Genomic DNA, 14741 nt, shown 5'->3' with positions numbered 1-14741 from the left:
TTTAATCATATTGGGTGTAAGTGTGGACCATGTAGTATTTCAGTGGACCCCTGGAGGACATCCCAGCTTGTGAGAATATGTTTCAAAAGCTTAATCAATAGCAACCATCTCTTCTAATGTTGTCCACACTGTAGGGATCAAAAATCCCCAATGAGTGGGCAGAATCTCCCCACAGAGGATGATAGACTCGAGTGACTTCTGATTAGTAATGTTCAGGTGGGTTTATGTCCTCCAGGGTTTGACGGCAAAACACCTGGTTTCCCCACCAAGACAGCAAATACAGCAACTGCCACCATGCCAGTCACACATCGCTACATATGTGGTCACTGAACTGTGTGTGTGTGAGCTTGGAGACAAGTGCGTGTGTAGCTCAGTTAAAAAAAAGACTTAAGCAATTGTTCACCGATCAGTCAAAACATTAAAAGGACTGACAGGTGAATAAATAACGTAGTTCATCACGTTACAATGTAATGTTCTGCTGGGAAACTTTGGGTCCTGACATCCATTCAGTCATTCTGGGCACTGGATCTCTGGGGGAGTCCTGTTGTGTCTGACACCAGGGCGTTGTCGGCGGATACTTTGAGTCCTTTGGGGCCAAATGAACACCTTGAGCTCTTTGTCGTGCTCCTCAGATCATTCCTGAGCAGTTTTTGTGGTGTGTCAGGGTGAACCGTCCGATTAGGAGGGACTTCCATTGGGGTTTGTACTGAGTCTGCAACCATGTTTGGGTGGGTGGAGCATAAATACCCGTAAGGTCTCTAAACAGAAAATTCATCGCAAATGTATAATCAGTGTTATTCACTTGACCTATTAGTCCTTTTAAGGTTGTGACTGATCACTGTATAAAATGTGTCTAAAATGCATTTTGTGTATTTTGCTGTCATTAACTGTCAGTTTAACCCTTAGATGTCCAGCTTTGATTAAAGCATTTGCTACAGTCATTAGCCTCCTCTCGCTTAGCTACTTGGCTTAGCATCTTTAAGAGGAATAGACTGTCACTAAAACTTTTGTTGGTTTAAAAACTGCATATTGATGAACAGGTAACAGGCTACTGTTCATCATTTTAGGTGGGATACAGAATCAGTGATGGAGTCTTATATCTCAGATGAAAAAAGACGTTAATGACTTATCGTTGTCTTAATAATTTGGTGCAACAATTAAACATAGCTTATAATTATTATTAACATCTGTTGATTCTTATATGTTGCACATGATAAAGGGAGTAGGTACTAATGACCTACTGTATGTATGAATGTATCTGAGGGCAAAGCACCCTGAAAAAGGAGGAGCATTAAAAGACTTTATTACAGCAGCATTGCAGAGAGTTCTACAGTCACAGCCACACAAGAAGACAGTAGATTACAGACACATTTATTTTTTCCACCATACATCTGAAAATCTTTTTTTTTTTTTTTTTCCCAAAAACACTGACTGTAAGGCAAATGACTTAATGTGTAATTACATCTTGTTCAGACACAGACTTTGGTTTAAGTTGTGGACGGCTGAATGCGCAATATTTATGCAACAGGAAACCCTTGTGCACAAATATGGATCACATTTGTTCAACTCTGTCTACATCTAACAACCAGTATATCATATCAGTACAAGGTTTTCATCCTCCATCCTCAAAACACTGTATCTCTCCTCTAGTGTGCAGCTACCAGATCATTTTCTACACCAAACAATGAACAGAATAATGAAAATATATATATATATATATATATATATATATATATATATATAAAAGAACTTGTGAAAAGTAATCACAGGCTGCAGTCCTAACAATGTTATTATAATGCAGATCTGCTACAGCACTACAGCAAGTGGCACAGGGAGATCAGCCAGTGTCGTTTGTCCCCTAAGAGACTTCTACACTTACAGTGTCTAATAAATCACAAATGAACGGGCACAGCAGCCATAATAATATCTAATTATACTAATTGGACAGAAACCATTAGTATACTATAAGCCAGTCGGCGTGCTCGCTGCAAGACACCACAGTAGCAAATCACATAGTGTATTATAATACGCGTCTCTTACACAATGAGCATGTGATTACTTCAAGATTAATGCAGGTCATCTTTTTAACAATGCAGACACACAATGCACACATGAAAGCACCAGAGAGGCTCACATGTGCACAAACACACACACACGCACACAGAGGCAGGTAGAGTCATCTGTGTTACATGACGGAGCAGGTGAAGCCACAGCAGTCTTTAAGGAGCGTGAGTCCAGTTTTAGTGATAAACGGCGCTGACGTCTGCTGGGCTTTGGACGCTACCTTTTGGTTTTGCAAATCACCTGATTGAAGAGGAGACGTGAAAGTAAATTGTCACTAACCACAGCACGTTCACATTCTCATCATCTTGATCTTCACTCAAAGTTAGGCTATAATACTCCTTAAAGGGTTAGTTCACGCAAAAATGAATGATCTATTCAACATCACTCCTGTGGAAGGTCAGGTGAAGTGTCATCGCCCAGAAAACATCTGAAGTAGATGGGGACTTGTTTTAAACTGTTAAAAATCATCTGAAAGAAAAAATGAATTATGTAGTTTTTTAGTTTACCTGCCCAGGAACAACAGATGCAAAATAGCTGCTTGCTAATGCTAATTCTGGTGCAGTTTGCAAAGATTACAACTAAACTACCAGAAAATGTAAAACGTATTCACATGTATCTTCATCCTCTTACACACGAGTGGAGACAAATGGTGACTAACAAAAATAACACTCTCCTTAATTAAAGGCGAGCACATGCTTTTAAAGGACTCACCTTTAGCAGCCAATGCCTTGGGAAATTTGGACTGTAAGAAGGCTGCCATTTCTCTGTCTTCCTCTCGTTCCCTGGGGAGGAGAACAATCCGTTGTTTTTATTTGTCGAGGATGGGGTCCAACATTTTGCACGTCTTGTTAAATGTCACTGGGCTGGACTGGAGAGGATTTTAATCGACTGTGAGTTCACTGCTGCATCTACACACAATCTTCTCCCCAATCCGTTTTCACAAACACATTGACTAATGAAGAAAGGTGGCCTCTCACATCTCTGCAGTCTGTCTGAGACCAATCAAAATGTCACTCAGAGACATTCTGTCACATTAACCAATGCCTACTAGTGATTCCTATTATTATTCAGTGTAAATACACAGAGAGGATGCGCAGAAGACAAACAGACCATGCTCTCTAAGAGCAGAACTACATGAAGGTCAGAGATACTGCAAATCAGCAAGATGGCAGAGATATTGACCTAAAGGAGAGTTATTGTTTTCATTATCACCATAATCTGAAGATCCAGACCTGTATGACTGCAGACATCTGCTCCCTGAAACCCACTGTCTTGTCTTGTGAGAAGAACAGCACTAAGTCAAAGGCCTCTCCAGTCACTGGCTGTAATAACCTCACCTCAGCCTTTCAAACTCCACATCATCCACGAGGAAGTCCCTGGTCTCCACCAGCTTGTTGATCTGCTTCAGCAGCTCCTCTTCCTTCTCCCTGTCCTCCTTGGACTTATCCTTGTCTGTTCAACATTCACACGTCAAGTGTTACATTAAAAATACAGCTGTCACTTAGTCAAGGTGTGGCAGAGGAGTTTTAAATGCACTGTATGTAACTTCTCTGTGTCTCAATCGAAACAAAACAGAAAATGTAGGCTATATAGCAAGGGATCATGGGAGTTGTTGTCGTCAGTGTTTAAAATAAACCACCATTGCTGATGAAAATCTATCTGATGTGACTCAGGCAGAAATGTTCACGGACGAGATTATGTTTTCAAGTGTATTAGCGTTATGATTAGTCACGTTCGCCGACATGCTCTGTCACTCACTGATCATCATCTGGTGTTTACACTGAAATTACAGCAACAGGCGGCCAAATGAAATGCATCATTACCTTGAGTAAGATTACAGATATCTCTGGGTTTGAACATTGTTGGAGACATTTAGGATAATGTGAGTACACAACTCTACAAAATATATGACAGACAGACCCCGAAATGTTACATATTATATCTTTAAGTCTTTGTTTTGTCTATTGTGTATCTATGTGCCAGACAATTACATGAAACACTGATGTACTGCATGTAGGGCTGCACGATTATGGCCAAAATGATAATCACGATAATCATGATAATCATTTTATAAATAATAAAATTAAATGTACCCAAGACAAAGGGACACCGCCGCAAAATGTCGTCCAGATAGAGACAGAGTGAGCGATTTTTTCAGGGTTGAGCGACATCGCTGGACGGAGCGATATCGCTCGCGGCACGTCAGGACAAGCTGATTGAAAAGTACACATTCTAATCACTTTTCCTCGCTCGCTCGCTGTCGCGTCGCTGTATGTCAGGACGGGGTGTCACACTGTTGAATATAATTTGAGGCTGCCGCTGCTGCAGGGTGCGCTTGCTTGCTATTTAGGCAGCTTAATGAAGCCCTAACCTTTCGTTCGCCCCCTGGTGGTTGGCTGACTATTGGGTTGAGAAAGTGCTTGATTTGATATGCAATAGAGCCCGCTTTTTAAATGTTAATATCACGACGATCATCTTAATTTAATCGTGGCAGCCAAAATCGTGATCGTGATTAAAATTCGATTAATTGTGCAGCCCTAACTGCATGCAATTGAATAAGGCTAGGAGTCTACAGCCATGCTAGCAGCTGTGAGGCAGCAGTTAGGCACAGCTAAATGCTGACCTAAAACACTCACAGTGATAATGCTAAAATGCTGGTAATGCAGGTAATGTTTGCCAACTTCACCATCTTAGTTTAGCATGTTAGCTTTTTGAGCTTAACATGTGGACTGGCCAACAGACAGCCGACACCTGTTTGCCCACTTGCTGTTTGCTGAAGCTGACTACCTCCATATGGTTTCCATTTTACGCCAAACAAGAAAAAAAAACCCACCAAACTTGTACAAAAACGTCTTTGATGAACGCCATTTTGGCTGGCTGCTCATGGTTCTTGAGCTAGCAACTGACACCAACTTGATGTAAGGAACCAAATGCCAGTGAGGCTGACATTTCAGTTAGCATTTCTTACTCATTATTTATTCACACACGTATACTTAATTTCAGAGAGTGACTGTAGCTGAGGAAGAAAATACACATTTAGAGTGACGTCTAAGAAGTGCCCTCTGACCTCCAGACGTAAATGTTGATTCCTGTCTTTCTCCTAAACCCTGTAGATACACATTTGCGTAACACCAGTTAATCAATGGATAGTTAATCAATGGACAGACGATTTGATCACCATGTTAAATGTGTGCCCCCATACTTCCCCCACCCCCTGCTGATCACACTCTCCAAAGAGCAGACCCCCCTCCCTGTGCATGTCTTTTGCTTACCTATTGTTTGAACTGATTGAATCTTCTTTGTTCTTACTGTATAAAATGCTACTGTTTCATTTGCTTTGGGTTCACTCACCGGCTCAGATCCGCTCTGTGCCTGTCAGTCCACCAGTCTACCGGTAGACGAATAAACACATCACCACAGCAAACTACTGAACTGGACTTGAATGATTTCTTCAACATAGCATACACACCAATAAAAAGCCCATTGCTAATCTTTTGACAGCATGCTAATATTTGCTAGATAGCCCAAAACACAAGGCACAGCTTGGGCTAATAGGATGGTCAGTAGTTTTGCAGCTATTTGCTCATACACTGTTGGATAAAAAGTATAAACAATGCTAGAGTCGTGCTGCTAACAACCTACAGTGGAGGGCAGTTGAGATGTATAGAACAGAGGATTGTGAGAATATGAATACTTTAAGATAGAAGACATACTTTATATTGCCAACCCTCAAGTCGAAAAGGAAAAGGCCTTGAGAAGTGATTTAAGGATAACTACCGTGTTTTTACAACCTTATTTCTAGCGAAATATATGATCATTTACTCACCCAGATAACTTTGGTGTCATTTGGAGTCGTTTGAACGAAATTAGATCCAGTGGAGCGCCGCATATATCCATATAATGCGAGTGATCCGGGCACAGAAGCGCAGCCTCTATGAGCATTATCTGCCGCGAAACTAGTTCATTTCACCAATATTTTGTCATGATACGCTCGTGCTATTCCCCTCTGAGTCCGGGCTCGTCTGTTGTCAACATCCGGGGTCTGTAGGTTGACCTACTACCTCTGACATGGAAGATGTCATCTCTGAGCTGCGCGCGTACCCGTGACAGCCGGCTTGTTTACCTGTAGCTGCTACTGCTAGTTTGACCCCGGATATTGATAACAGACGAGCCCGGACTCAGAGGGGAATAGCACGAGCGTATCATGACAAAATATTGGTGAAATGAACTAGTTTCGTGGCAGATAATGCGTTATATAGAGGCTGTTTTTCAGTGCCCTGTCACTCGCATTATATGGATATACCGGCGCTACACTGGATCTAATTTCGTCCGAACGACTTCAAATGACACCAAAGTTATCTGGGTGAGTAAATGATAATATTTTATGCTAGAAATAAGGTCCAGGTTGTAAAAAACGGTAGTTATCCTTTAAGTCTGCACAGTATATCTTTGTGATGACAACAGGTGAGGTCATCTGAGTCATGGTTTTGAATCACAGACAGCTTATTCCCTTCAGTCCTCTTCATGGAGGTATTTGCTGGTCAGAAAAACACATTGCTACAGTTGGCTGATGTCTTTTCATTAATCAGTTCGGGCCCATCCAAACCTAACGTCTGCAGGTTGAATACAATGTGACAAACACCACCCGGTAAGACTGTGACTGCTTTTTAATTTACCTGGGATTGAAACAAGTTTCTGCAGCTCCGTCTTCAGCCTGGTGATTTCTTTGCAGAGCTGGATGTCGTCCATCCTGAGAGGAAATAATAAAACTATCAAGAGGTGTTGGCAGGAGAGCAGCTGATGCCAGTGTGAAAAAGTACAGTTAAACTGGTCATTGAGGTAACTTGTTTTCTCTTCAAGGGGCTTTAAAAACATGTTGTGGTTTCATAACGTGGCAATAAAGCAATTTCCTTCCTAACTACATATAAGCATCAGTGTGAACTAGTGCAAAATTTATCAAACTAGACTCTGGGCTGAGACGACAGCGAGGTCTATGAGTTTATTAGCTGTAATAACACCACCACGCTGCCCTCTGTGAATGAGTCACACCTGCCGATATCAGATCTCATTTCCCTGTCTGACTCTGGTGTGGATTTCAAAACATTAGGGGTCGGTGACATGAGTGTTCGTGTGCTGTGAGGCGCTATTACAGTAATGACAGAAAGAGGAAAATGACTGTGATGAAAATACATTCTCTGAGCTGTTGGTTTAATAAAATAGGTTTCACTTCAGTGTACTTGGGCAGTTTATTTCAGGATGACTCATTTGCTGACAGTCAGGAGTGTTTGTTTTGTTTGCATGAGGGTAGTCTTGTTTATGACGCAGTCTGTGCAAACGATGGTGTTGCATTGACTGCCAAATGAGGCGCTAGCTCATGGTTGTTGCGTCATTTCAGTCAGGACCAAAGTGGTGGGCTGAGCAGCCCGTCCTCATCAGACAAACACCCTACTAGGTCGACTATGAAAGCAGCTTATTACGACCCATATTTATGTAAGCACAGGAGACCGCTGTTTGTGTCCAGTGTGAAACCAGAAGTCAACTGTGAGTTAATTTAATTTAGTAGTGAAGCTACATCACTGGATAACGTAACGTAAATTACTTCCGAAACGTAGGTACGATTGTAACTGATGTTACAGAAGTAACAAATTGATTATATACCAAACCATAATGTTTTCCTAAAACTAAACAAGTAGTTTTTGTGCCTGAACATAATCAAGACATTTTCTTGCCTAAACCTGACCAAGTAGGTTTCGTGCCTTAACCTATCCAAGTAAGTTCAGTGTCTAAACGTAACCAAGTAGTTTCAGCGCCTAAACATGAACAAGTAGGGAAAGTGCCTAAATCTAACCAAATATGTTTAGTGCCTAAACATAACCACGTAGGATTAGTGCCTAAATCTATCCAAGTAAGTTTAGTGCCTAAATGTAACCAAATAGGTTTTGTGCCTAAACCTGTCAGGGTATGATTAGTGCGTAAACTTAAGCAAGTAGATTAAGTGCCTAAACGTAACCACGTAGGATTAGTGCCTAAACCTAAGCAAGTAGTTTTAGTGCCTAAACGTAACCAAACTGCAACCATACTATAAAGGTTTGGTGCGCCTGTTGCTGGTACGTTACAACAATCATGACCACCATCCCTAGAGCCAAGCTGCTCGTGAGGCTAAAGACTTTACAAGAATAATTCTAAATAGTTGAACACATAAAATGTGAATTGCTCAATACTGACGAGAATATTTTGAGACTTTTGGGAAACACGCTTATTCGCTTTCTTGCAAAGTTAGATGAGGTGATTGATACAACTCTCATATCTGTTAAATATAAGGTTACAGCCGGCAGCCAGTTAGCTTAGCTTAGCTTAGCTTAGCACGAAGACTAACATAGTTAGCCCAACTCTGTTCAAAGAAAGAAAATCCATCTACCAGCACCTCTAAAGCTCACTAATTAACCTGTTATATCAGGTTTATTTAATGTGCACAGCCAAGCCACTTGTTTCTAGTCTTTGTGCTAAGCTAAGCTAACGGACTGGTAGCACTAGCTTCATCTTTAGCGTAACCTGCAGATGTGAGAGTGGTAGGCCTGATGATCTTCTTGTCTAATTCTCAGTAAGAAAATGAAAAAACGTATTTCCCCAAAATGTTTTCCTTTAATAAAACAACTGGATGTACCTTTTCAAATTAACCACAACAATACGGGCATGTAAAAGTAATTTGTTTACATTTGATAAAAAATTTTTGTATCCAATGAATGGTTGCCCTTCAGTTACCATCTGTGTTGTAGTGGATGTAATACATGTCAACACATGTAGGCCCTTGGAGACGAGGGGGAAAACAATGTATTATTGGGAGTGTTGTTGAGCATCACTTATCAACCTGTGGATGCGGGTGAATGTGGCTGGTTGTGAAACTGATCCGTGTCATCATGAACCACAACACTTATCAGACAGCAAAACAAAACCCTGAGCAAATGTCCTCTGTGTCTCTGACCCATCCTATGACCACATTATGCAGTGCTGGTCGCTGTTATCATTCCCCGGCTCGCCCACCTTCATCCTCCACCTCCACCCTCCACCTCCATCCCCATCTCCATCCTCAAAATAATGAGGAGGATCTCCACAGAAAAAGAGTGAAATAATTAAAAGCAAGGATGAGAAAGAAAGGAGACAAGGGCATCTTTAGAAATATGAAAAAAAATAAGAAATGATGGATGTGTGAATGTGTGCTGACTGCTAGAACCTCAAATAGCGCTGCTGTTTTCTTCACACGTTTCTTGCCATCATGCACATGGCTGCTCTCTGTGTCGGCTGACAGTCGTTGTGCATCATCTCTTATTCCTTCGGGGCTGTTAAAAGTATCTTGGTGTATTCAGATGCCTGCACAGCAGAGCTTTACCGTATGTGTGGGCGCAGTCGACCAAACATCACATAATAGAAGAAAAATATTATCCTCTTGGGTCTAATATCATCATGTCATCACTGTGTGTCAGTACCCAATCTTTTTTAAAGGGGCACTATGTCATTTTTGGACAAGAAATTCAAACTCAAACTTTAATATTTACAGTATTAATGCGGTAATAATGAAAACTAAGAAATATCTAATTTTCTATAACTGAATAAACAAGCTGTTCTCAGAGGAAAATAAGCTCCCCAGGAAACGGTTTGAAGCTAGAAAGGTGGCAGGGTCTGCCACATATAAACAAAGTAAAACAGTATGAAACTATGTTGTCCTTTAAGGTCAGTTTGTTTATTCAATTTATTCAGTCAATAAAACAAAGAGAGTTTGTTTATTAAGTTTGTTCAGGCATGATCAGTCTATAAAGATCTTTCTCTTCTGATTACAATGTTTTCCCAAAACTACATAGTGCACCTTTAAACACCCTGAATATGGTCTGTAACAGTTCGACGTAAATGTGTGTTTTTTGTACATGTCTGCGTTTGAAATGTATTAAAATAAGTTGAACATTAAAGAAGCAGATCTTACATGTATCTCAGCTCTGATTCTCTCCGTACGAGGATGTCTCTTATCCGCTCAATTTTGCACAGCTCTCCTTCAATGTCCTCGATTGTAATCGTGGAGTCAGCCATGGAAATGACATCCTCTGCTGCAAGACAGACAAGAGCAAAACACATTTATTTTTTTAATCAATTCAGATACTTTATGTTTGACTGCTGCTATCAAACAAACAAAAAAAAGCACTATGACTGCAACTAAAAATTATTTTCATTGTTGATAATCTGTCGATTATCTTCTTGATTAACTGATGAGTTGTTTGGTCTAAAAAATGTCAGAAATTGGTGAAAAATGTTGATCAGTGTTTCCCATGTTATCTACAACCCAAAGATATTTATTTAACTGTCACAGAGGACTAAAGAAACCAGAAAATATTCACATTTAAATGAGACATATAATGTTCACTTTCAAGTTCATAATTGTATTTTGGGTTACTACCAGAATAGGTTTACATGCTTTAATGCTCAACAAACACATCGGTTTTCTCACACTGTCCAGTGCTGCAGCAGCACTGTATCCCCCTCCTGTCTGAAATGCTCTGTTTTAGCTCCTGTCTCTTTAAGGCCCCAACTCGAGAATACCCAGTCTGCTCTAATTGGTCAGCTCACGCACGCCTGACCCAGCACGGCTTACAACAACAGAGCAGCCATGCTAAATCAATTCTCATGTGCCAAACTAGCCACTAGGCATACATTATGCAAATGTGTGACATGGTGACGTGGTGTGATGTCACAAAGTGACAGAATTAAAGGCAGGACTACTGATGAGGCTTGCTTATTCACTGCAGCTCTAAAAAGCAGCAAAATGATGTACCATCTGTGAACTTCTATCCACAAAAGATGTATTGTGAAAACTTGAAAGGAATACATGATGAGCTGTAGACCCGAGACATTTCAGGTGAAGTTGAGGCCAGCGATTCCTCCGATCATGTCACATTACCGTCAGTGTTTCACAAAAAGCATCACTTCAACAGCCTTCACAAAGAATTGAAGATGTGAGATGAGACGCTGCAAAGCTAAACATGCTGTGTTCATAATGAACTGTCACGACGGACAATTTGACATTTACACAAGCACAGGTGCAACTAATTACCTCATTACCGACAGCAGTCTAGCTCAGTGATCCAGTCTCAGTCTCTAGTATTGTGCACGCTGGCTTACTGACTTTACTCACTGGAACACTAAATGGAACTGAGCCGTCGTTATAGACATTAGTTACACCAGTGTTTTTGTTGCAGTGACAGGTCAAACGTCGGTCCACAGACTGCTGGACTGCTCTTATTGATTTTACAGAGAAGATTACCATTTTCAGAGAAACAGACACTTTAATAAACACTTAATTAGTGAACCCCCCCTCCCCCTCCACCAGTAATTCTTCAAGCATCATTCAATAACTACACGCCCCCCACGTGCGGCCTCCTACTCCACACCGGGAGCGATGAGTCATCCAGCGGAGCTCGGATCGGCTTTTAATTACCTGACCTTGTGTGAAACGACGTTACAATCACACACATTGAATCACTGGGGGATATCAAGGCTGCGCGAACGCACAACCTCCCTAAACCCACACATGTATATCTGGTGATCCCACAACTTTATTCATCTGCATGTGCATCACCACCTGCATGCACACATTAATAATTAATGGCTGATGTGGGGTTATTGTCATAACAGCCTGTATGTCTTCTTTTGTTTGCATTATTCTGCTCCAAGCCCTCCGACAGGCTGCTTATTATTGGCTTTTCATTTCGCGCTGTCACTTTAATTACTTGTTACACAACAGGTTTGTGTAGATATACATGTTCCTTTTATTTCTTACAGACTCTGTATCATTTTAATAGAATACAGTTATATTCTTAAGACACTGTTAAAGTCAACCATGTGCTACATAATAGAAAGCAGTAAAATAAAATGAGTGTGTGTCCTTGTAATAAAATGTTGCACACGTGATATCACAGCACAAGAGGAAAAAGCTTGTTCAACAGAGAACCAAGAACTAAACCTTGAGGAAAAAAAAATCAAAAAAATCAATTTTTATTTTTGTATTTTTTTTTTACTAATTATCAGCAAAATAGATATATCCATACAAAAAAACAAACATGTTGAATTCTATTCTATTCATTACCGCTATTTATTGGCTTCTTTGAAATTATAGTAAGTACAGCATCTGCACACTCCGATACAGTAGGCAGCAGTATGCACATTTTCAGTGTGTTTGACAGGAGGGAATAGTCTACACGTTTTAACACAACTAATCTTATAAGAGATGGAATATTAAACCATCCATCTTTGCTTTCTTATCCTCAGGTGTGCATAACTACAGGGTATGACCTTCTTTTTATAATACAAGTATAAATTATGGGTTATTTTATCGATATTGTCCTTGTGAAGCAGGTAATTGTCGGTTCTATCAGTTAAAACATCCATATGGTGCACCCCTGAACATGAGTCAGTGTTAAAAGAAAACATTTTCACCTCCAGAACAGACTAAAATTCCTTGGGTTTATAAGTCTAAGCCCCCCCTGGTGTCCCCCCTTCAGGACAATTAAAACCCCGTGTCCGGCCCTGCTGACAGATAACTTCAACATATTCTCAGTGATGATCTGCAGGAACCTCAAGCTTCAGCTCATCTTCTTTATGTTGAAAGTTGTAAAACATCCCCTTCTTTCACACATATCCACTAATCAAACATGCGTCCAATTAAATCTAAACGCTTCTCCAAACTCACTTGATTTCTCCGTCTCTGCGTCCACATGCGTCCTCTCCAGAGAGCCGTACTGTTTGGAGGATCTTCTTTCTTTTTCCATGTTCTTCAGAAATCCTCCCCACTTTCCGACACCGAGAAATATCTGTGCAGCCTGGAAATTAATATATGAGGTGCGTCCATGCAGCTGTGGCGTGACGTGTGAGTGGATATAACTGGAGGAGAGCTGCCAACAGATGCTGAACCGAGTCAGACAGAGGTGGATGTCAGCGCGGAGGAGCCGAGGCTGCTGATCTCTGCTGAGAGGCGCCCCCTGCTGGCAGAGCAGCGGTATGACACACAGCAGCAGCAGCAGCAGCAGCAGCAGCAGCATTACTGCTGCATTGTACTGGTTGAGCTGATTTCAACTCCATTTACTACAAAAGTAAAAGTACTTATTGTGCAGTGAAATGTTCCCTGTCAGTGTTTTACTATTATATATGAAGTCTGTGGATTAATACTACTACTTTATTCATTTGTATGTTGTATTTTGCTGCTGAAGATGTTTAAGGTCGAGCTCTTTGTAACTATTTTATATAATTATGGTGTATAAATAATCCAAGAAGGTTTTTAAATAGCTTAAAGGTGCAATAATGTCAGAAGTGACCACCTGTTAAATTCATAGTCTAACTATAACTCAAAACAAGGGGCAGCATGTCAATAGGGCAACCGCTAACTGCTGCCAACTATAGCCAGTGTATGCTCAGTTAGCTGTTCAGCTAGCAGTCCAGACTGGGAGTGTTTGTGTTTACATGTTGGTGTTTACATCACTAGTAGCACAGGAGCTTCAGACCTTGATCAGTTGGGGTTAGCTGGTTAGCATGCTAACTTTGTATATCTTTGCAAAAAAGTCGCATAACATCAGAGTTAATCACATTCTGTTGATAATTTTGGTTAATTATTTTTTCAGATTTTCAGCTGAAATTCTTACATATTGCACCTTTAAGAATCAGGATCATTTTCCTCACCTATGAGACAAAGAACAACTGGAGGGAAATCCTTCAGTTTGTCAAAATCACTAAATAGTTTTCAGTGGACAGGAAGGGTATGAAAACTTGTAGTCAGAGAAATGTTACTGGAGTAAAAAGTGTATTTTTATCTGAGATGTAGTGGAGCAGAAGCATAAAGTTGTATAAAATGGAAATACTGAAGTAAGTTTACATTTCACTGCTGCATTTGACTCCATCGAGAAAAGCTGACGACCCATTACTGAATCAGTTTGTGTAGGAGGGTAAATGAATGGAGTCAGTCAGGGTCAAGAAGGTTTTGTTAGATGAAGGTTCATGTTCACAAAGAGCCGGCGGAGAAGAAGTGCTTCTGTGACGATCTGAGATTCAAAGCAGAAAACTGCGTGTGACAGAAAATAAGTCACTTTAAAATAAGCTCAGCCACCCTTCTATACGCTATTTGACAAACATAAAAGACAAAAAGGATTTAAATCACAGACATCTGCCTCTGTAGTGCGCCGCTGCGCTTTCACCACTACAACAGCACTCTGCACGGGAGAATAGAGCTGTCGTTCATCATGGATCTTACACTGTGCCTCATTGAGTTCAGCTGCTAGCAACGTACTGGGGATGACTTGATTTCATGCAGCCGGGCCCTTGAGGGCCCAGACAGATGTTCGGGGAGCGAATCTGTCTGTATGCAGGAGCTGCCACTTTGCCAGTGCCACACCCAGGACGGCTACATTCATTCATTCTTCAGCTGCGTGTGCACAGATACAGTCACACTCCTGCCACAAGCCCAGATGTGTACAAAAAAAAAAGTGTTTGTCGTTCAGATTATCACTAAAGAAGAAGAATGTTAAAAGTTGTACAGTGGATACTGTTCACAAAGCAGAACGAGATCCCTGTCTGACTGGCAGCATTAACATCTATTTATTGCAATTACTCAAGAGGATGATGCTTCAGTATTTAGTACTACCATA

The 14741-nt window shown here is 40.8% G+C and overlaps 1 protein-coding gene across 2 annotated transcripts; it reads right to left on the bottom strand.

Annotated features, from left to right (window-relative positions):
- Positions 1–1720: 1720 nt before the first annotated feature.
- On the bottom strand, positions 1721–13015 carry LOC311267917 (bMERB domain-containing protein 1). 2 transcript variants are annotated; one of them, XM_084371188.1, is made up of 6 exons: positions 12797–13015; positions 10040–10160; positions 6741–6814; positions 3402–3516; positions 2776–2846; positions 1721–2304 (listed from the first exon to the last, which is right to left on the bottom strand). In XM_084371188.1, the coding sequence occupies exons 1-6, from the start codon at positions 12873–12875 to the stop codon at positions 2186–2188; spliced, it is 579 nt and encodes a 192-aa protein (XP_084227314.1). In that variant the 5' UTR covers positions 12876–13015; the 3' UTR covers positions 1721–2185. The 2 variants fall into 2 exon arrangements, with proteins under 2 accessions (XP_084227314.1, XP_084227315.1); XM_084371189.1 differs by having other exon boundaries at positions 2217–2532.
- Between the last annotated feature and the right edge of the window lie 1726 nt (positions 13016–14741).

The sequence above is a fragment of the Pagrus pagrus genome (genome assembly GCF_965226575.1).
Source record: "Pagrus pagrus genome assembly, chromosome: 13".
NCBI lineage: Eukaryota > Metazoa > Chordata > Actinopteri > Spariformes > Sparidae > Pagrus > Pagrus pagrus.
Note: the sequence above shows the minus strand (reverse complement) of the source record. Positions and strands in the feature narration are given on the sequence as shown.